This window comes from Erpetoichthys calabaricus, chromosome 2, assembly GCF_900747795.2.
Source record: "Erpetoichthys calabaricus chromosome 2, fErpCal1.3, whole genome shotgun sequence".
Taxonomy (NCBI): Eukaryota; Metazoa; Chordata; class Cladistia; order Polypteriformes; family Polypteridae; genus Erpetoichthys; species Erpetoichthys calabaricus.
In genome coordinates this window covers 77259507-77285783 of record NC_041395.2, presented here as the reverse complement: position 1 = coordinate 77285783, position 26277 = coordinate 77259507, and the positions used below count along the sequence as shown (strand labels likewise).

The 26277-nt window shown below is 38.6% G+C and overlaps 1 protein-coding gene across 6 annotated transcripts in view; it reads left to right on the top strand.

Moving 5' to 3' along the window:
* Positions 1–26277, top strand: part of sema6e (sema domain, transmembrane domain (TM), and cytoplasmic domain, (semaphorin) 6E) — a 360931-nt gene that overhangs the window by 277524 nt on the left and 57130 nt on the right. For all 6 annotated transcript variants that reach the window (XM_051922749.1, XM_051922750.1, XM_051922746.1 and 3 more), the window contains 8 exons: positions 2052–2166; positions 4401–4458; positions 6440–6502; positions 8256–8357; positions 17595–17685; positions 18520–18642; positions 19960–20048; positions 20793–21010. In XM_051922749.1, coding sequence (XP_051778709.1) covers positions 2052–2166; positions 4401–4458; positions 6440–6502; positions 8256–8357; positions 17595–17685; positions 18520–18642; positions 19960–20048; positions 20793–21010 — 859 coding nt within the window. The remainder of the gene's footprint in view (positions 1–2051; positions 2167–4400; positions 4459–6439; positions 6503–8255; positions 8358–17594; positions 17686–18519; positions 18643–19959; positions 20049–20792; positions 21011–26277) is intronic.

The window sequence follows — 26277 nt, the reverse complement described above, 5'->3', positions numbered from 1 at the left end:
AGTCAGGTCGGTCCAGTCCAAGCTCCTTTATCTTCTTTTTTCCTTCAAGTGAATGATTTTTAAAGGCGGTGTTTCATTAAAGAAATAACTGAATTTTCTTTCATTTCTGAAGTTCCACTTGAAGTTGCCACCAAAGTCATACTTGCTTATCTTTAGTTACGCTTCTCAAAATGTTAACAAAGAAAGGAGTTGCATTCCTTACTCTTGCCATACTGTACTATAAAAGTACAAAGAAAAGAAAAAGGTGTAATTGGACACACAGAAGGGTGAGACACGGACAAATATCACTGTTTTTCTCAAAGAAAATTAGAGTTATGTGCCTATGAGTATGTACTTTTGCCCATTATGTGTATTTTGTGTTCTTCCCATAAAGGTTTCCTAAGATGCTTTTATCATTGACCATTAATTGTAAGTTTGTCGCTATACAATATTTAGATTTTTGAAATCAAAAATGTTAAAATGAACATGACAACGGCAATACCCAATTTTTTACTGTAATTGATGCACAGTGAAACTTGATGGCAACATCAGAAAATTGGTTCATGAGACTGCTCACAATACAAGACAGAAATTCTTCCAATTGTACAACAGCCTAATTGTAAGATGCAATTAGGCATCGCAACCCCTCTCATTCTCTTTTATTGAAAACCTGGATGTTATAAAATTTTTCAAAGATTTGTCAGGTGACTCACAATTAGGGCAATAGTCATGCTACAAACAGCTTTCTTCCCACACACTTTCCTTTATTCTTATAGTGGATTCGCCACAACTGCCATATTGTAACGTGATAAATTGTTAGCACTCACTGTGACTCATTGGTTCAAACTGAAAAATTGCAATTTCAGAAATTCAGAGCAGACTTCAGTGTGGGCAACAGAAGACATCAGGCCACAGTGTTAATGAAGCCACAGTGGTAAAGAGTCAGGCTCCAGAATATCACTCATGAAGGTTTCCAGAGGATCTAAAAGTCATCTTTCTGCAATGGGAAAAATGGAGGAAGTTTGAATCTGAAAAGATGTGATTTTAACAAGAAAACTCATGAATTCTAAAAAGAAAATTGTGGCAAGTGTGGAATAACCACAGCATAGTTTTCTGATGGAATAAAGTCAGTAATCTTTCCTATGTGAAAATTGGAAGTCAAGGGTATAATATCTCAAGATGTGAAAAAAAAAAAAAAATAATAGAAAATGGGGCAAGATGTTTACAGGGAGTCGGTTAAAAGCATGTCTAATGATTACTTGAGCAGTGGTGCAATTTACAGAAGAAATCCAGCTTGTGCATAACACTTTAATATAACAGTGGCAAATTCATAAAAGCGGCTCCTTAACCTCCGTCACACTTCTGTGAATTTGCAAGCATTTAATACTGGATTCATGCGGGTCCTAATCCTCATCGTTTCTGCTCTGATTCTCCTGCTAAATGCTTATGTAAGGCTTTTAGTCATTTGCTAGGTAACAACTTTGCTTGCCATTCCATAAACAAAAATAAAAATGAAAGGCAAACTTGGATAATTGACAGACAACTCAAAAAGTCATGGCACACATACTGTTATAGGGAAAATCTGCAAAGTGTTGCCATTGGAAGGTGTTGCAGTACTCCTGAGGCTTTGCTGTATAATCAAGGTTTTAGAAAATTTTGTAGACTTTTGCTTCAAAATATGCAAGGGTCTCCATTTCTTAATGTTATGAAGGCACATAAAATGCAGCCAGTGCTTTCTTAATTAGACAATGCAGACAGAGCACAGTCACCAGAGCTACAGTTCAAATTTATAATGTGAAGACACAGGGTTGTACTTTCTTCTAATCCACTAATCTGTCAGGGGTAATTTCCCTTACAACTGAAACAGAACAATTAAATGTTTGTAGGTTAGCGAGGGCTTGATGCTCTCAGCAGCTGAACTGAGCACTCATTATCCCAGCAGTAGACATCTTCTTTTTTCTCTCTCTCTGTCTCTCCCTCTGTTTCTTTTGTCTGCTCAAATTCTTTCATGTCATCAATGTTTTGTTTTTTTTCTTTTATCTCAAAGCATCTTTTTTGTCTTCTTTCAACAGTCTCTTTTCTGCATCCTGTTTTCCAAGGACTGAATCCAGACAATGACACTCTGCAGCTTGGCCTGGACTTCCAAAGGATGATCAGGATTCACCATATGCTGTACATTGCAGCCAGGTGAGAAGCCACTGGTCTTACTATGATGTCACCTTCTCTTTTATTATTACTAATGCCAAGCTTGATTTCATGAATAATGAGAGTTTGGAGGCAATTATAAAGAAAATAAATCTGGAATGTGTTTAAGTGAAAATGTTCACCCAAACCTTTTTTCTTTATACAGGGTGGGGCATAAAGATCTCCCACATTTCAAGGGAGAACTGTGCCGGCTGTACTGTGATAGAGAAGTGGGGTAGGTCTCATTCGGTAGGTTAGGGTTTACCATTTTCAGTACCCATCATGAGTTGGACCAGTGAACATCGGGGCTTTGTTGTTCAAGCGTATTATGAGAACAACTGTTCTGTGATAGTGATGCAGAGAGAGTCCCATGCACGCTTTGCGGTCAGTCGAAATGCATCAGTATCAGATCGGAAAACGATTTTGCTATGGATTTCTAACCTTCAGGGAACTGGGTCCACACTGAAAAGAAAATCACCTGGCAGACCTAGTACAGAACATGTGTGGTTTCAACAGGAACGGGGCCACAGCTCACACAGCACGACGTTCACTCGGAGTGTTGAGGGAAATGTTCACTGAGCATTTGATCACTTTAAGGGGAGATGTGGTGTGGCCGGCAAGGTCACCAGATTTAAGCCCATGTGAATTTTTTCTTTGGGATAGTTAAAGGAAAAGGTTTTCAAACATCATCCTCGACCTCTTGAGGATTTGAAGGAAAGGATCAGATAGGAAATCTACACCATTCCAATTGAGATGTCCCAGAGAGTGATGGAGAACTTCCGGGAACGTCTTCAGCAATGTATTGCTAACGACGGCCGCCATTTGTCTGATATGATTTTTAAAACCCACTAAAACAAAACTGTTTTTATATACTTTTCGGAAATATATGCAATTTTTTATTAGATAGCTTTGTTTATTTTTTATACCCCTTCAAAATGTGGGGAACCTTTATGCCCCACCCTGTACTTATGGCCCCCTTCACTTGGCTTTATGCTCATTTAATGTGATTAAGAGAAGAATGATGGATTGTTATGTAAATAAAGGCTGACTTAGAATTTAGTAATGTGATGACAGTATACTGCATCATATGCCTGATCATGTTGCAAACTAATATACCATTGCTGAAATTACGGATTATAGCTGGTCTTTTAAAAATTTCAAATGACACTGTGTGTCTTCAATCAAGGTGTTGTGGAGCTTAAACTGGAATGATTTATAATAAATAAATCCCTTTATACTCAATATTACTTTCCCTAACATGTGAGTATGGTAATGTATCATAATCAGTGTGAGAGTCTTCAGATTATATTGCAACTTCTTTTAAAGGTGGCAGATACATAATGCATGGAAAGTGTCCAACATGAAGGTCAGAATATACAAGAACAGTATTCTAGACAATGTGACTAAAATCTTGTGCAAACTTTAAAATATATTGTGTAAGTGAGCTTTTTTTTTAAAGCATTATATGTAAAAAAAAAAAAAAAAAAAGTCCAAGGCTTCATTTAAGGTCTAGCCAAACATTTGGACGATTTCATAATGTGATTATTCCATTTTGGCTGTCTGGTTTTAAAGAAGGGCGGCACGGTGGCGCAGTGGGTAGCGCTGCTGCTTCGCAGTTGGGAGATCTGGGGACCTGGGTTCGCTTCCCGGGTCCTCCCTGCGTGGAGTTTGCATGTTCTCCCCGTGTCTGCGTGGGTTTCCTCCGGGCGCTCCGGTTTCCTCCCACGGTCCAAAGACATGCAGGTTAGGTGGATTGGCGATTCTAAATTGGCCCTAGTGTGTGCTTGGTGTGTGGGTGTGTTTGTGTGTGTCCTGTGGTGGGTTGGCACCCTGCCCAGGATTGTTTCCTGCCTTGTGCCCTGTGTTGGCTGGGATTGGCTCCAGCAGACCCCCGTGACCCTGTGTTCGGATTCAGCGGGTTGGAAAATGGATGGATGGATGGTTTTAAAGAATATACTTTGGATGAACCTCAAAACTTTCACAGTTATGGTGAAAAAGTGCCGGAAGGATCTTCTTATTGATCATTCAGTTTTGTTTGTTTGGATCACACTAACTGAATCTGGGTTTTCAATTTTCTCTGTTTTTTAGGGCACATATTTTGGCATTTCTTTCCTGAAAAGTTTAAGAATCAGAAAGTAAAGAGTTTCAGATCTTCTTGTTAAAAAAAGAATGCAGACTAAAAGTGCATTTTATTTCTCTCTTTCTCTCTCCCGCTCTCACTCTCCATTAATTCCCAGGGATCATGTGTTTGCGATCAATCTGAGCACCTCAGCGGATGAGATTACTCCACAGTATGTAAGTGATGCACTTCCAAAGACTAAATCAATTTTGCTTTTACATTTGAAGGACGGGGGAACATGTGCAGACAGTTTTTATACTATTAGATATTGCCTCTGGCTGAGATTCTTTTTGAAGAAGAAGTGAAACAAAGGAACACTATCAAAACTCTGAATTTTTTTTTTCAACTAGTCTTATGTTCAAAATAATGAAAATAAATTATGTAGAAAATTTCATCTGTAATTACTCAATTAAAGTTACCAAAGATTCATTGTAATATGGACTTTCTGAACATCTTTCAATATGTCGGTCCTGTTTTGGACATGAAGGGCTAAGTAGAATCAATCAAAATAGAAATATGGGCCGAGGTGGCACATTCCACGGGATGACCTCTCATTGTTAAGCCTAGAGTGTTCATTGAATCATAATTTTGGTAAACAACAAAAGAGGTGAGGTATTTAGTAGGCCATTAAGACATTTGATTAGTCTTACTAGTGACAAAAGTAAGGGGGGCTAGTAGGATTTTCAGTATAGTATGATAATGGACACAAGTTAAGATATTCCAAAGTGAAAACTAAAAAGGAAGGTTTTAAAAAAGGAATATAATTTAGCACATAGAAGTGGGAAAAAGGTCATGAAAAAATGGTACAAAGCTGGAATGACATAAAAACTTCTGTATGTGGGGTTGATGTGCTTGGTCAGGCTTCTCCAAACAGCTCAGTCCTGCACCTCCTTGCCAGTCAAGCCCTTTTCCTGCAGATCTTCTTTTACTTTATTCATCCACCCCCACTTTGTGCTCCTTCAGGTTCTCTTCCACTGTACTTGCATTCCCATCACAATTTTGCCCAAATATTCATCTTCACTTTCAACCTGCTTTCCTGTACCTTCTTAGATATCTCTTCCACTTTTGTTATACTTCTGATTGTCTAATTTCTCATCCTGTCCTTTTTGTAACTCCTCACATCCATCTCAACATTCTCATTTAAACAATGAGTTAAGAAAAAAAACAGACCCTTCAGTGTGGCTATAATCAAGTTAAAAGTGAAATGTTCTCTCATAGTGAGTAGCATCACAAATCTCTTTACAAGTTAATTTATATTTACAGTGGCCATGCCTTTGTCACTATGGCAATAATCATACTCATAATCACGCTCATGTGGGTGGGCAGCATGCGTGTGCTGGCATGTGACATCACAATGGTCTTTTTTCCTATAAATACACTTTTATTATCATTATCAGGTACTTATTTTCTGAACCTGATTTTTTTTGTACTCTTTCAAAGTCTGTTCTGTTATTTGTGGTGTAGCAGATTTTTTATAGTATATTTTTTATAATATGTTTCATTTTTACTTGATTATAAGTTTCTTTATTTGCTTCTGTACTTTTTTCATTAGCATAGTCTAGGCAGGTTCTCACTTTAGATGGTTGGGTGATAAACCAGGTTATTACCACCTCCAAAAAAAGACTTCATACTAGTTTCTTTTCCAGATTAGTGCCAGAAACTGAAAAGTTTTCAGCACCTGTATATTATTAACTTTCAGTATTGATGTTTTAACCATGAAACCTCAAAGACGTTTCATTTACATATAGAAAGTTATAGTACTTCTTCTTTTTCTTGTTAGCTAGCTCCTGACTAGCAAGTGAAGGCTCCTCCATGTTTTCTTCACTTCTAAGACTATTCACAACTGAAGATTATTAAAAGATTGTCTAACTTTCAAAGCATTTCGTAAAGTAGTCTGGCATTTGAGGATTTCTGCATGCTTTGTTAATGTATCATACATCCTGTTTGTCGTTTTGACATATAGCACCAAAAATCTTGCAATCTCATCCGACTTTTCCACAGTTTATAGACTACTAAGACTCACATGCAAGTCCAGTGTCCATTTTGCTCTGTGAGATGTCACATAGGTTGTGTTATCTGTAAACTTTTGTCAGAATCTTTAAACATCTAATTAGTGTTATGTGTGGATTTTGTGAAGATTTTCATGTTCTCTTGCAGAAGCTGACCTGGAAGACCAAACCTCAAGACATGGAAAAATGTGCATTAAGAGGAAAGAACAATGTAAGTGCTTCTCAGCCACTGAGACTAGTGTGTGCGGCCTTAAATATATTCAAGTATATTCAGCATTCCTCTTAACAAAACCATTATGCTCCAAAATAAAGAGAATAAATGTCTGCCAACATGTGAATTACATATAATATATAATGCCTTGAGGAATTATTCACTCTTAATTAAATTTAGTTTCATTCAAATTCTGTCAAGTACATTATTATCCCCTCTCAGAGTTACTATGGCTTTGTTTAGACTCTAGGACTAATAACATAATTATAATCTTTCTTCACATTAAGTGTTGAGACACAACAACGTGAAATGGTTTGTTGCACCTGTTGACCCCCATATAAGTAAAAGTTTGTAGAAGACAAATACATATGCAGCAAGCTGTGGAATTGTCTTATCAGACCTGATGTACATAACAGAACTAACTCAAAATGGCCAAACTATTGGTCATATGCCTTCCAGGCATGAAGAGGTGGGTAGAGGAGGGCAGACAGCATCTGTGATGTCAGAGGTTCTTCCATTCTACAGAGGGAGGAGAAAATGCTTCAGCAAACAGCGCCAACTCCTGGTTTGGTGGGTAACTACCATCCCCAGAGACCTTAAGCTGTGTCCCATACGCACGCACCTGACAATGTTCACACTTAATTTGCATTCAGCATACGGTAAAACTGATAAATAACCAATAGGAACAAATAGACGCCTTCCCTGACAAGTGACTTTGAAAATGAAAACACAATTAGCCTGTCACAGAACTGCATTTTTCTTGCCTTGTAATGGTTTTACGGGCCCCACAGATATTGGGTTTTTGTAGCTGTTTCTAGCTACTTTATTTTAATATAATTGTATACTATTTCAAACATATATTTATATAATTATGTGATATCTCCAATGCCATCAGACAGGTTATGGCCCTCTAGCTGCAGTCACCTGTATGATCAAATTCTTTCTATCTATCCAAAGTTGTTTGCATTTGGCACAAGCTGATGAGTCTCCTCACATATGCTCCTCTCGGAGACCAATTCATCAACCCTTTTTTTCTGTTCACACAGCAGGATAGAAAAAGAGATTTTTCTTATATATATATCAAAAAATAACATGTGGTGGAAACATTGCCATATGGCAACATTGTACAAAAGCCCTCCAGACAGAATTACTTTTAAATTTTCTTCAGCATGTTGAGCTATAAAGAGCCCCTTATCGCAATGTAACTGTAACTAACTGAATGCCCAACTGTCTAACATCAGGATACAGAGTAAAATAAAGTCAATTGAAAACACTCATTTTTTTTTTCTGGAGTTCTGGTGTGAGACATTAAATTGTTTTGTTGTTTTGTTTATGCTTGATTTTTTTGATGATTGTTCACCGACCTCCCTTTGTCGCTAAGGAAGTATGCCATCTCCTGAGTTGGCAAGATTGAGCTTCACATTAGAAGCATGTCTCAACTTTGTTTACAAATAAATGTTATAAAAATATCTCTGATATCAGACCCTAAAAATCTCCAGTGGATTTGCATTGCATTGCTTTTAAAACCATTATCTTCATGTGTGAAACTTCCATGTACCAACCCCTGTTAGAGTTCATTGTCAAAAGGCATTTAAACCAACCTGTTACTCGTAAAAATGCCACGGTGATGATTGCTTCCTTTAAAAGAAAGATCCAAGCAGCTCTGTCACCCGATGGTAAAATAACATTTTTCAGCACAACATGCTTGCTGTTACCAACCACCAACAGCATAAGTATTTTGTTTTAATTTCAGGATGAATGCTACAACTACATCAAAGTCCTAGTCTCTCGAAATGACCAGACTCTCTTTGCCTGCGGGACAAACGCCTTCAACCCTACTTGTCGGAACTATAAGGTAATGCACAATACCTTAGTTGTTCTGCCTATTTTGATCTTTATATGTATTTCTGCTCTTATATTTTTTTAATTTGTTAAATTTAGTTGTAAACTATTTTTGTTAAACATGATATGAATTTCCATTTGTTTGTTCATTATGCATTCCTCCTTTCCTCATAACCAAAGGTTCTCAAAGTGCTGTATGGGGGTACGCAGAAACCCTGTAACTGTACAGGGAATAGCACACTTTACAGTGCAACATCTGTTCTTTCTATTCAGTTGCTATTTTTCATGTGCTGAGCACTGCCTGTACCCTCTTTAGTTTGTGTACCATGTAATGGAAACTACTATTGCTCAAAACCACAGTTTTATTGAAAATGCTCCAATGAGGGGGAAAAAAGCATGACTGTTTGCGTCCATAGTAAACATTTGTCAGACTAGCTGGGTTATATCAGTTCCAAAAGTAAACAACCCTAGTTTAATTTAAAAAGAAGCACACACACAAGTTCAGAAGCAGCATGGAAAACGGGTTGAAGCTAAACTCTGAGGAGCAGTTTCAGGATAAATCTATCATGCACTTCGCCAGATATGCAGAATCTCGAAACAATGCTGAGCAGAATACATTAAAAAACAAGTCATGTTTTTTGTTTTTGTGTAAAGTCAATACACTACATGACAGTTATTTGTGCTAGTATGAGTACTAGTGTACAGTGTACAAGGCTTTGTTTTTCAGAAAAGATAACATACTTTCTTTGAGTTGGTACACAGAATCTGTGGAGCTGAAAAGGAGTACCAAGTCTTGAAAAGCCTGAAAACCACTGTCTCCCAGTGACTCCAAATGCAGCAGGGCTACACAGCTCTGCTAAAATCATTCTTAAGACTAAACTCTAGAGAACAGTTTGCTTTATATGCAGATGTCCACACAAAGTTCGTCCTCCTGTCCCACCAGAATGGCCGTTCTGCAGTGGTACACAATGAAAGAATAGAAAGAGACACTTAACAGGAGTACATAGAGTGTCATACCACAGTCAACACAGTCACACACCAAAAACTAAGTTTATATATTTAGTTATTATCTATATTAATTTGATTTATATTGTTGCTTCCTATTTCTGTGTCCTCCTTATATTATTTATATAAATATGTTTTATTTTATATTTTAATATGTTGGCAATGCTATTTTAAAAAAAATCATAGTGAATGAGGTGGCATGGTGATGCAGTAGGTATTAGTGATGCCTCACAAACACAGGGATTCTGGTCACCATAGCTGCTGCTTTCGTGTGACCTTTTCCAGTTTAATTTAGCTTGCCATGAATCAGTGTTGGCATGAGGGTAGGTGTGTCCTATGGCTGATAGTCTCTGTCCTCTGTCTGAGGCTGTTGGGATAGGCATGCATTCGGTGTGAACACAGGGTCAGAAAATGGACAGCTGTAAACGGATTATTTTCTCCATAACTGATCTATGCCATACACAAGTGTTTCGAACTTAGATGTCATATAAATCTTAAGTTACTATTTATATGGACACTCTCATTCCCCCCTCCCCCCCCCCCTTTTTTAATTTGTTAGCAGTTAAACCTGACTTGTGTAGAAAAAGGAGGAAGATGTTGCTACTATTTTTATATTAAAGCTGATGCTGCTAGTCAGGACTATTATATAGCAGTACTTGTCATCTGAGGCCCACTGTCCACTTGATAACTATCCATTAGGCCATAGATAATGAATGATAGCAGTTTCAAAACAGCCACCCGATTTCTTACCCCAGCCCTGGACAGAATATCAGTCTGTGACAGGACACACACACGCACTTCTATCTGTGCACAAGTCTCCATCTCTCTCAGTGTATTAATCAATGCTGATGATGTACCTATTCTCACTTGTATTTAATTGCTATTCCTCCAATTACTGCTTCTGGAACAATTCCTTCTATAATTCGCTGGGCGATCAAATTATACCTTACTGTCTATTAGCTGTGATTGCTAGCTTGCTATGTCTTTATCAGTTTGTCCTATCTTAAAATTCCTGCTCTTTATTTTCAACATGGCTCGGCTCTTATGCTTGAAGTTTTATTGTATTTCAATTCTGTTCTACAAATCTTGTGATTGCACCTGTTATAAAAGTGCCTGTATAAAATAATTGTTGATTGATTTGAAAGACACTAATTTATATTATTGTAATTTAAACTTGATTCATATCAGGCCAATCAACCCAGCAGTATATTTTTGGAGTCCAAAATAGGAAAGTTATTTAAATACACCAAGATCATCTTTTCTAAGTCTAGCCTTGAGCAGAGATATGTGTGACTATATAATCCAGTACCCATATTTATCAAAAGCTCAGAGTAGGAAAATGGTCCTAACTGGCTCAAAAATCTCAGAGTGACACAAATTTGGTCCTAATCTTTGAGGTTAGAGTAAAAGTATTTTAGAATTTTTCCTGTGTTTCACGAAACTTCTAAGTTCACCAGGATTTAGGAGAGCTTGTGAGCTGTCATAACTCACTAGGTGCTGCTAGAATATGGCATTCAGGCAGACATGGGCGTGCACATCCCAGGAAAGGCTGAATGTTTTGGAAATAATGTACAACAACAATGTACAACAATGCACTTGTAACAATATATTGATTTGACAGAGATGGAATAACGTCTGTAACATTATAATATTTTTGTACATTACAAGATCGATCCATCTACATAGAAAAGCCATGCACTTTCAGCCAAAATAGAAGTGTTGGTACCATTTTGCTTTTTTGGCCACAGGGAAATGGAAGCTTTGGGTTTCTTGAACTTTGCGCCCAAATGTGAATGCTCTTTCAAAGCGTGAGATAATATGCAGATTTATACATTTCCTCACCACTCAACATGATACAGTATTAAAGCAAGCTACATTCAGGCACATAACCATTATTGCCCCAAGTGTGGCTGAACACGCATAAGTGAGTCACAAGAGATAGCACAGTATCAACACACACGTGGTCATGGATACAAACTGTATTGTAGTAGTCAACATGCCACCCTGAAGATAATGGCACCCTGGATGGGTGAATGGCAGCAGAAGGTCACACAGGTCCTGCTGAGCTCTGCATTCAACTGACCCTTGAAACATTCCCTTTACAACTTACAGGCAGTAAAGACAACTGGAGCCTCACAGAAGGTAAGGGGGATCATGTCCTACACCTCTGGAAGACAATCTGGAATAGTGCAAGAGTGAATACAACTTTAGTAACAGTTTAGGAATAACTGTGGCTGGATTCAGTAACTGATACTTTATATGAGGCATTTCCCATGGCCATAACAGCGGAACGCAATACTTCTGAAAGTAGATCTTTCATTGTTAAATAAACATACTTATTATCAGGCTTAACTTTCAGTTGGTGTGTGTGTGTCGGTCTTTCTTGGTGCTCATGGCAGTATTATTCATGACATTTACGTGCAGCTTAGCGCAATATCCCGCCTTATTATGTTTTTCTTCTTATTTTTGTTGTTCTTCTTTGTATATTATTATGTTCATCATTATCTTTGTTGCGAAGCCTCAGTATTAGTATCAGAAAGCTCTAAAACCTCATCAAAAGTGTTAATTTGCAGCAAGGGGCAGTGTCTTTCATTCTTAGACATGGTCTCCTTCTCCTAACTGGGACTAAGATGATTGGTAACTACTTCTTATGTTCTACTCTGAGGCAAGTCAAATTCTTAAACTAGTTAGACTTTTAGTGCAATTCCTAGGAGTAAGTCTGTGACGCTTGATAAATACCAACCCAGGTCTTCAGATGTTCATCAGTTGGATCCAGTAATCTTTTAGATATGTAGTGAGTCCACATTATGCAGATTTATATGCATACATTCTCAGATTGGCTAAATCCAGTGAAAGGCCATGGAAAGATGGAGACTTTTCTAAAGGAGCCCTGTAGTGGGTACCAGTACGTTGCAGGGCATACACACACACATATATGCCAGTTTAGAATTAACAGTTAATCTAACACTCATCTCTTTGGGGAGGTGGAAGGAAAATCAGAGTACAAAGTTAAATTGAGGACATTGGATCAGTTAGGCAACAACACTAGCCACTGCACACTGTCCTGAAGATTTGTTAAAAAATGTCTGGATGATATATTGGAATAGCTATTAGCTAGCCCATTGAGACTGATTGACAGAATGGCCTTATCTCATTTGTTAAATTATTTATGTTCTAATGACTACATTATTTACACAGTGTGCATTAATCTTCATATTTTGTGAGAGAACTGATATATCATTAGGAGTCAATAGGAACATCATTTTTCAAATCTTCTTTATTCCAGTCAGGGTCACAGAGCAGTGGGCATTTATCCCAGCTATAGCTCACCCTGAAGAGGATGCCAAGCTAATGCCAGACACATACAACTAAAGCAGAAAAAAATCTAGTCAGACCAACATAATATTTTATAGTAGGGTTCGGTCTTTTTATTATGTGCATGCTGTATAAAGTGCTGTAAAGTGGCAGAGTGGCATGGTGGTCACCATTGCTGTGTCACAACTGCATGAAACTGACTTGACTACCAGCCTTATCACTGTTTGTTTAGAGTATCTATATTCACCCTACCTCCACTTAAGTTTTTCCCAGGATCCATTGGTTTTCCTCCCATATACCATGGATAATTTGTTTCTGGTGATGCATGGACACCCTGTCCATGATTGGCTTCTTCCTTGCAGTTCATACTCCAGGATTTTGTTCTGGCCATTTGTGATGTGAAAGGAAAAGCTGAAGTACCTGCAAAAAATATATATATGGATACATGGGAAAATGTGCAGTCTTCATTCAGATAGTGACCAAACCAGGATTTTGGAGCTGCAAGGCAGTAGTGTTCAGAACAGCAATAATCAGCATTATTATTATTATTATTATTATTATTATTATTATTATTATTCAGACAGACGAGTCTGAAAAGTGCATGCTGGGCCTCAGTGACCCGGCTTTTTTTCTTTAATTCTTTGATATGCAGTTCAGGGCAGGAGTGCTTAGAGTATGCCAACTGGGGAGAATTCAGCCTTCAGTGGTCTCTGAGACCTTTGAAAAAATGTGCTGGCAGTGTGTGTGACAAAAGGTTGGCAAGCAGCGGAAGAGTGGTTGCCATACTGCCAAACACCAAAGACCTCCCTGACTGGAGTGCTGTGTGCAATAAAAGAGCGTGTGTGCACCTTCTAACACCCTGAACTTGGGAAAGTGCTAAAGCAAACTTAGTTTCACTGGAAATGAGATACATGCTGGCTGGAATTTTAGAGGATTTGTAGTCTTTAAAGGCCATTCTCCATAACCAAGAATAAAAACAAAACAAAAAAACAACTTTAGTCTAAGGGTTAATTAGTTGATAAACTGCAAACAATAATGATAAAAAAGAAATAAGAACATCTGGAAAACATCACTTGCTGCTTTAGTGCTGTTTTGACAGGGAGATATTTATTTGCATTCAGTGCAGTTTTATGAAAGTCGATCATGACTTGCAGAGCTTAGTAGTGGGTAATTTAACACTCGAGGCTGAACTCAGGCACTGCTCAGCACTGTGGTGTCTCCTTTGCTAAGCTGAAAACAGAATCTTGTCTTTTTCAGAATGGATCTGTCTACTTTAAACTAACCATTTATCCTTTTTCAAAACATGTCAAAAGATTCATACAATGTACCTTGTTGCTTGCACTTTATTGTCCTCTGGTTTCCATAGTTCTGTTTTGTAGAGTTAGTGCCTTTTGTTTCTTCCAGTTAGCAGGGCCATGATGGGTTATTCTAACTGTTCATCCACAAAGCCACTTTGTTTAGTTCACTATAACACCAGTCTCCATAACAGACTCACCAGGCTCCAATGAATGACTCCCTGTTTTTCCCAAATTCATGCCCTGTATCTAGGCAAAAAATTGTTATTCTATTTGGATGTCCCTTATCCAAATAAAGGACACACAAGGTCGCACCTAGTGTTTGGTAAAAGACTCTACTTGTTGTTACTCCAGATTTATTGTATATACCAAAAAAATCAGAAGTCAGAAATCTCACTGCCTGTTTTCTGTTAGCTGTATAGAAAGCTAAACATTTTTGTTGTGATAGAGAATTTTGAGTCATGTCATTAATCTTATTTTTTTTAATTTTCCAAATATTATTTTTGTATTATACTTCATTTTTAGGACAATTGTTTTATTTATAATGTCATGATGGTGATGTCATCATATAGCTATTTGGGGAATTAATCTCATTGCAAGATGCTTCAGCTTATGTGAGATTTCATTGTCATGTTTATTCCTTACATAGGTTTTTGCCACCACGTTACTGATGGTAATGTCATTGCATATCATTTATTTAAGACTAGCCATGGTACCTGTCAAAGACAGGTAATAGAATTATTTTAAAATATTTGCTATATCGAGCCATACATGTACCGTCAGTGCCTTTCCTCTGCATCTGCATGTGTCTGAACGTCTCTTCACCAGAGCTCCCTCTCTTGAGTGCATTCCCGTATAGCCTGCTTCTCAGACCCTCTCATTATTTTCAGGACATCTTTCTGACATCCTATTCGGTTTTATACTTGCCATCTCTGAAGGTGACTGTCTCACCATGCCTCATATGTCTTTACTCTTTCTCATGTGTCTCACTCTCGCACTTCCATCTCATTGCATCACCAAAACCAAGCTGAGCAATCAGATTGGGACTGGACACACAGACCTTAGTGTTTTATTATATAGTAGACTAGCCATCCACCCGCGTAGTAGTACAAACTTTAAAAATCAATAAACAAACTGGTATCGCTTGCTAAGCGTGAGTGAGGAGGGCCCTGCCTGGCTCCCTACTTTTGATGTCACACTTCCCCCTCCCCTAGGTCTGCAGTCTCTGTCTCAGATTAGCGCAAATATATCACTCCTGCAAACGAACTATGATTTCTTACTGCGATGAGAGAGGTTGCAAAATCAACCGGAATGTTCAAGCAAATTATAGAAAAAAAACAGATTTAAATCCATTAAGTAGTTTTCTTGATCACGAGCTAAGTGGAGGAAAGGAACGCCCCGAGGCTGGTGCATGAGTGAGGAGGGCCCCGCCCCACTTCCCTCGGTCAGCGGCATGTCTCTTGGATGCGTGCCAATAAATCGGTACCGCAAGTGAACTATGATACTTAGTGCGATGAGAGAAGTCACAAAATCAATCGGAATGTTCAAGCAAATTAAAGAAAAAAAACCCTTTTAAATCCGTTAAGTAGTTTGCTCATGAAAAGCGGTTGGTCATACAGACAGACAGACAGACAAATGGTTGATTATATACTGTGTATATATATATATATATATATATATATATATATATATATATATATAATAAATAATATAATATACAGATACCATTGTGTTATGCTGACTATTCTAGCCTTTAGATTCCAACTGAAAAATTTGATGCACTGATGTTTGATTTTGGTTTTGACTTCTAACTTGCTTTCTGGCTTTGCTCGCAATCTTTGTTCTGCTTATTTTTTCATAATTACAAGACTGCTTTCACTCTTTAAAAAGATAAAGCTCTTTCTTACCTGAGAAGAATTTTGTTCAATTATTTTGTTAGCATTTGTTTGATCTGCTTGTCAATCTGTTCAATACAAAAAGCCAGATGGAGTTCAAACCTGCAGCTCTATGTTTTTTACAGATTCTGTATATACAGTATTAAGAAATATATACCTCTGGGCAAGGTCCAGTAAAAAGCTGCTTGCAAGCTCACACCTTGTATCTCTTCCATTTTCAGTATGGAAGACTACATCACCTCTTTAACAGAATACAATTATATGAGCTGGCTGTGAATCTTCCATTATCTGCTGTCATTCATAAGTCAGCCAAAGATCCACCAGCTCAGTCCAAGGATCATTCCTATCTTTGACGTCTGAGGAACCTCTCATGTCCCCTGACATCCACTCACTATTGCAACCTGTTTCTCATTCAGCCCTAGAGTCGACATTTTTTACAGATTCAGTCAGAACACCACTCTGCCTTAGTGATGGTCTCCAGGCTCAGGGTTACCTGATGCAGCAAGTGACCCAATAAGTGGTCAACCATAGGCCTACTGATTTGCAATATCAAGTCCTTTCATTATGGTCATCAGACACTATCAGGGGGCTTGCCCATTCCCTTCTTCATGAATTTCATGGACAGGATGGACAAGCAAGGCTTGTGGAATGTCTGGTTTGGGAACCTAATGCTTGCATGTCTTCTGATATTGTCCATTTCTCCTTAACAAACTGTACTCTATGTTTGCAGCTGAATGTGACATGTTTGGGATGAAAATTAGAATGTCCAAGTCAGAGTTCTTGGTCCCCGCCTGGAAATGAGTGACTTGTTCATTACAAATGAGAGGTGCACATCTGGCTCAAATGGTGGAGTGCAGGTGTCTCAAGGTTCATGAGATTGACCAACAGATAAGTAGAGCAGCAGTAGTTTTTGCAGTGTTGATAAGGAAGGAGCTTAATCTTGGGAATAAGATTTTGATTTACAAGTCTATATCACTCTCCCCACCAATGATCACAAATGTTGCTTCAAGTAAAAATGCGCAAAATATGGATGCTGTGTTTACTCTCTGTGATAGGGTGATTGTGAGGAATTCAATATATGGTGTGACACTGAAGCAGAACCACTGATTTTCTGGCTCAAGAGCAGCCATCTGAAGGGGTTTCGGCATGTATTTAGCATGCTTCTTGTGCATCACGATCAAAAGGTGTAAAAGGCATGACCCAATGGAAGAAGACCCATGAGCAGGCCCAAGACATGCAAGAGAAACATTTTGTGAATTTTCTAAAAAATGTCCAGGAATTCCTTAGAAGTTGGAAAATGTTGCAAAGAATTGGGTGACCTGTTCTGTACAGCCTAGCCTGGCATGTTGGCAGTCAGTACTTGTCCTCCTCTTGGCTAATTGACACTTAGTCACCCAATGATGTGTGAAAAGCAGAATAATTTGTCCCATTTACTGTATATCTTTCTGCGGCCTAGTGGCTAAAGTATTAGACATCAAGTCACAGACAACTGGTTCAGTTCCCACCTGTAACCCAGTCTATGAGGATGACTGAGGCACCTCTCATGCCTTTAAAACTATATGTAAATAAAAGTATAGTAGCAAATACTTGTGAAGTGCTTTGGACTTGTTTTAAGTTCTGGTGTCTACAGAAATTAAGAGGAAAGCAGCAAGCCATCTTAGCACTTGGGCCATCTTTATTGCTCCTTTATTTTCTGATTCTGATTTCTGCTTCTCTCTCTCTCTCTGACATGTTTTGTAGATGGAGACCCTGGAGCAGGATGGAGAAGAGCTTTTGGGTCAGGCGCGATGCCCTTTTGAATCTAAACAGTCTAATGTGGCTCTCTTTGCTGGTAAGTATGATTAGAACACACAGTTACACTGTGGCTTGGGGTGTTTTTACCAATGAAGAGGAAAAGGTCTGATAACTAGAAAAAAGGACATTTTGATGCTGTGCTCATCAAATACTTAAATAAAGATGAGCACTGTTCATGATTTTGGCTTTATTCATTCATTTTCACAATTTATTTGTTGTTAGTCAATTATCAAAATATTTGGTACAAAATTGAAGAGACTGTTGTAAAAGTAATCACAGAAACCTGCCGCATAGATAGTAAACAAACAGTAAGAAACTTAGATATTATTAATAGAGCTGTCACCTAATTTTGTTTACATTTTTCAGTCAATCAATACATTTTTGCCAGTGGGCATCGAGCTTCTTTATTCCCTCCTTGTAAAGCACTCCATTCAGTATTATGACACCTGCTTGCAAGGTGTTACAGTGGTGGAAGAGGTAACAGTTTAGTAAAAAATGAAAGCACCATCTTTTGAAACACTGATTAAAATATATTTCTGGGAGTAGAAACTATATGAGATACAAATGGGAAAGATGGGATCATTGTGGAGAGATTACAGTGTTTTATGAAACTGGCAGAGAAAACACCTAATATAGATAGGACAACAAGAATTGGTTATTAAAGATTATTCACTACCAAGGACTCATTTTTATGTGGCTATTTAAAATTTAATGAAGCATTAAACAAGAAGTAAGAAGAAAAGCCGGAGCAGGAAGATTAAACTAGGCAGAGCTGGGTATTAACACAGAAGGCATTGTTGAGTAAGTCTCATCTGGTGACACCTGAACAGCTTTCTTGTACATGAGCACTGATTTGCGCTGTTTGTTTTAGATGGCAACCTCTACTCTGCAACTATGGCAGACTTTCTAGCCAGCGACGCAGTCATTTACCGCAGTCTGGGGGAACGTAGCCCTGTACTCAGAACGGTCAAGTATGACTCCAAATGGCTTCGAGGTAAGACCGAGGACAGAAATCCTCCTAAGTTAATTATTTAGGAGCAGTTTATTACATTGAGGAAATTTCCTCACATAATTCCATACATGTCATTCCCCAGTGGGCCTTAAGGGCCAATCTTTCCCAAACCCAGCTAATACAAAAAGGCATATATGGTATATAAAATAGCACACACAAGCAAGGGATAGACAAAAGATAAAGGGACACGAATAAATGGCTGTCCCTCTGGTCCTGCCAAACCAGGATTTGCGTCCCTGTCTAAAATGTTGGGTATCTTTTTCAATATTCCAGAAAAGGTTCCACACCAAGCACTCATGTATCACACCAACCTTACCACTTTTATATAATTTCTGGGATCTTTTCCTGTCTCCCTCCCTCCCAACTTTAAGCTCAGCAGCTGTTTGACTAGAAGAGACTTTTAAACCCTGCCAGGAGATATTTGGGTGCAAAATATTCTTTCCTACTCCAGTGGCCGTACACCTAGCACTGCACTTGGTGACGCCAGATATCTCTGCACTACTGAAACATACCTCTTAATTAAAGCTTCAGTGCTGTTCTCCAGCTGTCCTTCTATTATACTATCCCTGAAATATCTAACTGTGGGGCTTCCCACTTCCTCTTCTGACAATGGCTCAGTATCCTTGCAAAACTTCACCATTAGCCATTACCAGTTCATCCTACAATCAGTAGGTCATCTTACAGCCTGACTGAGTACTTTACAACAACCCACAGTCCCAGACTGGGTCCACCCTCATCAAGTGAGTTTAGTCTTATGTTTTTACTACTAACAGCAGCACTGCACAGCATTCTTGCCAACACAGAATATAGACTGACAGCAATTTTACCACACTTGAGTCCAGAGTTGATTCCAGTCCAGCTTGCCTCCTCAAGCTCTCAAGCTTCCTTCCTGGAATTTGTAGACATGATATCAAATTGATTGGTGGCATTGGTTATACATGTATTTAAATGTCTGTTTGAGTGTTCCATACAGTATGTTGCACTGCCACCATATTCTGACTGTGCTGATGTGGTTTAAACAGGTTCATGCTATCTTGTAGCTCTGGTATGGATTAAGTTCCTCTGAATATCTATCTATCTATCTATCTATCTATCTATCTATCTATCTATCTATCTATCTATCTATCTATCTATCTATCTATCTATCTATCTATCTATCTATCTATCTATCTATCTATCTATCTATCTATCTATCTATCTATCTATCTATCTATCTATCTGTCTGTTAATTTTCATTCATTTACCTGACAAATGAGAGCTTCAGCAGGATGTAATAGCCTGTCCTTTTCTCTGTCACAGAGCCACATTTTCATCATGCCATTGAATATGGGAAATACGTTTATTTTTTCTTCAGTGAAATTGCAGTCGAGTACACGACCCTTGGAAAGGTAGGCAATAACAGCACATCTCAGAAAAAGCTTTTTTTTTTCTTTACTTGCTTTCCTCTTTTTTATCATTTCAATCTATGATTTTGCTTTCACTGTGTTTTTCTATTCTTTATTTGTTGTTTCGGTGCTCTGCATTTATGTATATAAAGTAGTGCATATTTAGTTTCACTGATATTTGACTTTGTTCTACCCCAGAGTGGCAGGAAGTGTAGCTTAATGGAAACAAGAACAGACCACTTCCCCAACCCCCATCTTCCCAACTCTCAAATTTGCTTCTTTGACTCTCATCCCTTACTTTTCTAAATATGAGGTTGAGGTCAAGTTCTCATTTTTAATTCCAGTTCCATTTCCGGTTCTTTTTTCAGATCAATTCCATGATCCAATTCTGATCCCCTTTTAATCTCCTTCCAGGGAATTGGAATTGATTTTCTGTGGCAACTGGAATTCAAAAAAAAAATGAACTGATAAGTGATCCTGCTACCAAGGGAACATTTATATCTACTCTTCGTAATGGTTAAAATAACATAGCTGCACCACAAACGTACCTTACATTCACTGCAAAATCTTTTGCAATGTACTTTCAAAGTTGTAGGAAAACAGATTCTTAATACGCTGCCTGTCCGATTTTGCCTGTCCATCATCCTTGTGCTTACATCTGATTTTACAATTACTTTTATCTGCCATGTGCTCACTTTTCTTATTTAGCATGCATTCGAGGCTTTTATCTTTACACTTTCTCTGCAGGTGGTCTACTCCCGAGTAGCCCGTGTCTGTAAGAACGATATGGGGGGGTCTCCCCGTGTGCTGGAGAAATACTGGACATCATTCCTCAAAGCTCGCCTTAACTGTTCCATTCCTGGGGATTCCTTTTTCTACTTTGATGTACTGCAATCTGTGAGCAACGTAGTACAGGTCAACATGCGGCCCGCTGTCATCGGGGTGTTTACCACCCAGTCCAACAGGTATGTTGTTTTTGAACAGATTAACAATTTGTGTTCTGCATACTGTAAAGTACAGTCAGCTGTGTAATAGAGGAGGGCATTGCACAATGAGAAATAGATTGACAGAGGGTGCTGCCAAAGGCACACCTGAGTCCTTCTGTTGAGCCATTTTTGTCTCACACTATTTTAATGTGGGGTCTGACATCAGTAGTCCATGTTCGCAGCTACCATGCCCACATCAATACCATCTTCCAGAGAGCTAGTCCAAGTGAAATTTTGGAACATCTCTTACCAATCTTTTTAACCCTAAGGCCTCCATTTTCTTTCTGGGATTCCAAGTAAAGCTACTTTTTATCCTCGAGGCAAAATAAACAAGAGATTATTAAAAAAAAATAGTAGACTGAAGGCAATATTGATTTCCTGCTCAGATCAGGCTTAACGTATGTGGCAGTAGAAGTAGGAAATGGTTTTGACTTGGAGCTACCTAAAATGCTGTGAGCAAAATCGGGATACTCATAAGCACACCACATGTCACACATGCATTGTGGATGTATATATTTCTTCAATTGGAAAATGCTGGTATTCTTACAACATGTAAATGAGGTATGAAATGCCTGCATCATGTATTATTTACAAAGAGCAAAAACAGCTGCACCTTGACAAGATATGGATTTTTCCTCTGGTATGCCAAACAAGATGATGTCCAGTGGTGTTGGGTGGGGGGCAACAGAGACTGCATCTTCCTGATATATTGCACCCAGCCTCTGATCTTTTTTTTTGGTGATGTTTAATATGGTTAAGTTCTTGTACTTGTGCATGTAAATGCGGATTTTTTTAAAAAACAGGTTTTAACTGGGTTACTTACCTTATTGGCATGTAAACACAAGGATTGATAAAGGACAGAGCTTATTTTTATGTAAAATTTTTAACTGACTCCCTTTTTCAGTCATTACAGTGTCAAATAATAAGACAGGGCGACTTCAAATGATTGGAGTGCCAACCATGGTAAAACCCTGTTTAATTCCAACACAAGAAAGCAAAATTTTTCAGCAAAACACAAAATCAATGGCGTAGCCCTTTTAGGTTGGTCAGTCTTAGTGAGGCTGTCTCGCTCTCTCTCTGTTGACATTAGGTCCAAAATGAGATGGCCTTCTGGGAGTGTCTCGATTTCATACTGGGTAGACCGGAAGGGGCGGGGCTTCCTTGGCTTCATTGCCCTCAAGTGGCGGTTTCTCAAGGCTGTGAGGGGAAAAAGGAGACAGGACTCCCTCTTGTCCCGAGAAGATACGCGCATGCATGACAACAGTTAATGACTTCTGGCTCTGTTTGTAGACTATGATTTAAGATTAAAGTTTTTACTTTGGTTATGGGCGGCACGGTGGCGCAGTGGTAGCGCTGCTGCCTCGCAGTAAGGAGACCTGGGTTCACTTCCTGGGTCCTCCCTGCGTGGAGTTTGCATGTTCTCCCCGTATCTGTGTGGGTTTCCTCCGGGCGCTCCGGTTTCTTCCCACAGTCCAAAGGCATGCAGGTTAGGTGCATTGGCGATCCTATTGTGTGCTTGGTGTGTGCCCTGTGGTGGGCTGGCACCCTGCCTGTGGCTTGTTTCTGCCTTGTGCCCTGTGTTGGCTGGGGTTGGCTCCAGCAGACCCCCGTGACCCTGATTTGGATATAGCGGGTTGGAAAATGACTGACTAACTGACTTTGGTTATGTCAGTTTTTATTGATTTTTGAATTCCTGCCCTCTTTATTTGACTATAATTTTTGTCCAATGTATTGAGTCACTGTGGTGGGTTGGCACCCTGCCCAGGATTGGTTCCCTGCCTTGTGCCCTGTGTTGGCTGGGATTGGCTCCAGCAGACCCCCGTGACCCTGTGTTCGGATTCAGCGGGTTGGAAAATGGATGGGTGGATGGATGTATTGAGTCATGGTTATTTGCTCTTATAGATAGATAGATAGATAGATAGATAGATAGATAGATAGATAGATAGATAGATAGATAGATAGATAGACTGCGGTGGGCTGGCACCCTGCCCAGGATTGGTTCCTGCCTTGTGCCCTGTGTTGGCTGGGATTGGCTCCAGCAGACCCCCGTGACCCTGTGTTCAGATTCAGCGGGTTGGATAATGGATGGATGGATAGATAGATAGATAGATAGATAGATAGATAGATAGATAGATACTTTATTAATCCCCAAGGGGAAATTCACATACTCCAGCAGCAGCATACTGATAAAAAACAATATTAAATTAAAGAGTTAATGATAACTGATTTGATTTGACTTACTGATTATGACCAACTGCTTGTTTCTTTAGTTGCGATTCATTTTCTGATTCGATTTATAACTAAATTCTGTTCCAGTCCTTTGCAGTCAGTACACATCCGGCTGGTAAACAGCTTTTGTCTAACCGTTTGCTTATCTGCTGGTGATTTAATAACCGCACTGTTAATTTTTAAATTAATGTTAATTGAGTAATCTGCTATGTCCAGTGCTGAGTGACTCATTTGTTATGCTATCGCCTCCTGATTCAGCATCCAGTATCCAACTGCTACTACTGTTGCCATTTTAATCATTTGAAGTCTGAATGATAGATCCTACCACCAGAATAGAAACCTAAAGACATGAAAAATGAACTGTAAATGGTATTACTTAAGTATTAAAATAGAAGAGAGCTTTGCATACATTTGTTAAGAAGAACACAAAAGGGAGAATATTTTAGCAGGATGGGATTGGGGAGTCAGAAATCTGTCATCCTGTAAAATGAATGACACCATTATGTAAAATTCTGTATTCATTAGACAAATATTAAGACTCTTACTAATAATGGCCTTGAATCAGACACATTGGAGGATTGATCAAGAAGTGCAGTGCAAAACTTGCAGGCTTCAATAATGAACGTGTTTACTCTTTTCTTGATGAGCCTCAAGTGCCAGACATGTCACTAAGCACAATGGAGCAAACACGGCTGACCCCAGCTCCTGCACAGACTTTTAATTAGACGCATTTTCCTGTAGTCTTTGTAATGTATTGACAGAGGTCTGAGTGCATTGCCTTATTGAGCCAAGACCTACAATTTCCTCATCAGAGTGAAGATCCATAAAAAGGGATGTAAGTTGTTTTTTTTTTTTTTCAAACAAAGAATTGAAATGACATCTAAAACCAATAATTTCGTATATCTTAACATATAGACATTCTACGGAAAAAGGTTGCCTTGAAATCTGACAACAGATGCATTTGTTTGAAATGTTTTTAATAAAAATACACAAATGAAAACAGATAAGAAACTAATCTATTCCTTATAGCTATGCAGTTATGAAAATAACTTCTATTTCCCTGGCATGTCTCATTTTCTATCTATAGAAATCTGTATAAGTAGTCATTCTTATTTTTATATTACTGGACTCCTGCCAGTACTTTAATATTTTAAAAATGTGTTACTATATGGAACGTTTTATCTAAGCAAATGTGATGGATTTTAGTAGAAAGTGACATTTTGGATTGGTTAACCTCGCCTTATCTATTTTGGTATGCAAAATTAAACTTTTGTTGTCGATTGCCTTATTACCATTTGCCAATTTTCATGGACACCCGGTATTGGACAGCAGATCCCAGGAGTTACTTTCCAACTGTCCGTGCCTTTTCATTTGTCGCTGCCACGGAATGGAAAAGCTTCTTTAATTGCTTGCTCCAGGCAGCTGCTCAGTTAATCTAATTCAACTTCTATCCATTTGAATTGGCAGTGTTGCAAAAGAATGAATAAAAACATACAAGAGCCGGTGAATGTGTACAGTAGAATATATGACCTTATGAAAGAACAACTCCCTGTGTGAAAGGAGTCTGACAGACTGAGAGGAGCTGTGACCATAATTATCCCTTCAGGAGTCCGTGAACGTGGGGGCACATTCACGGGTTCTTATATTAATACTGGGTGTTATCCCAGTCACCCTGAAGGCTATTATGTTATGTTTAAATAGGTCCACACAGTTGGACGCAGATGGATTGAGTTGTGTCCTTTTGCTTTGTTCTCATTGTGTACAGTACCTGCATTGAATTTAAGTGAAACTGACTTTCCATTTGCCTTTGTGATGTCTTTGCTGCTAGGGCAGTACCTCCCTGTCACTATATATATTATCAGAGAGCAGTTATCAAGCTGCTGTGGTGTTAAAGATGACCTTAATTGGTTTAATTACCACATGTAGAAGGTCAAGAGTTGCAATTAAGGTCAGTGAGATCCCATGTGATCAAGCAGGTTTGTAAAGAGTGGCAGAGCAGGCAGCAGAATTTAGTCTGCAGGAGGACGGCAAGCAGAAACAGCGCTAAAGAAGCTTAGCTTAGCTTTTAATTAAGGAATAGTTTTAAAAAACATTTATGGGAAGTTTCAGAACCTTTCTAACAAAATAATGACTAGCTGTGTTGATTTGCAGTCTGTCATTTGTGATTATTAGTAACTGTTGTATTTTCTTATACAGATATATGCACTGTCTATCCATTTTGACTTGCTGGTCTCTGTGGCTTTTTTTGGATTTTCTCTACCTTGTTTCTAGGCTTTCTTTCACCTTGTCTCTCATATATGAACTTAAGTCAAGTTGATGCTTGTTTAACCTGTAGATATTCCAGTGGTCATTCAGTGCCTGATGGTTAATCATAAGTTTCTTATGACTGGTTTTAAAACCCAGGCAGCCATTTAGAGTAGACACAGACACTCCAAGCGAAATCCAAACCACATATTTTTTAAATATCCTGAAATCTGCCATATATTAGTTGAAAAATAATTGTGTAGACTCATTTGCCTCCAATTACTTCTTGGCACAGGGAATGGCATTCCACATTACAATGTACTATGTGCTAGAAATAAATAATAACATAAATGGTCAATACTGTGGAACAGTGGTTAGCAGTGCTACTGAACAGCATCCTGGGTTTACATCCCATCTGGCCACTGTGTGAAGTTTTCTTCCACATACCAGTTGTGCAGGATGATTTATCTGATGACATCAAACTGGCCTGGCATGAGTGAGTGTGAACTGCAGCAGTCTAGCGGCACTTTCAGGGAGGGCAGCCAGGATGGACCCTGCAATCTCGCCACTCTGTAATAGAATAGAGGGCTTCAGAAAATGGACATATGAGTATTTAGTACTACGGCAAAGCTGTTTCTGCATTGCTGAGACAGAGCACAGGGAACAAGGTGCCCCATTATCAGGCAACGTAGTACTTTTTATATGGACTATAGAAAATGTGCATTATATATGCAACATACAAATCAACAGATCTGACTAATATGACTTGTTAT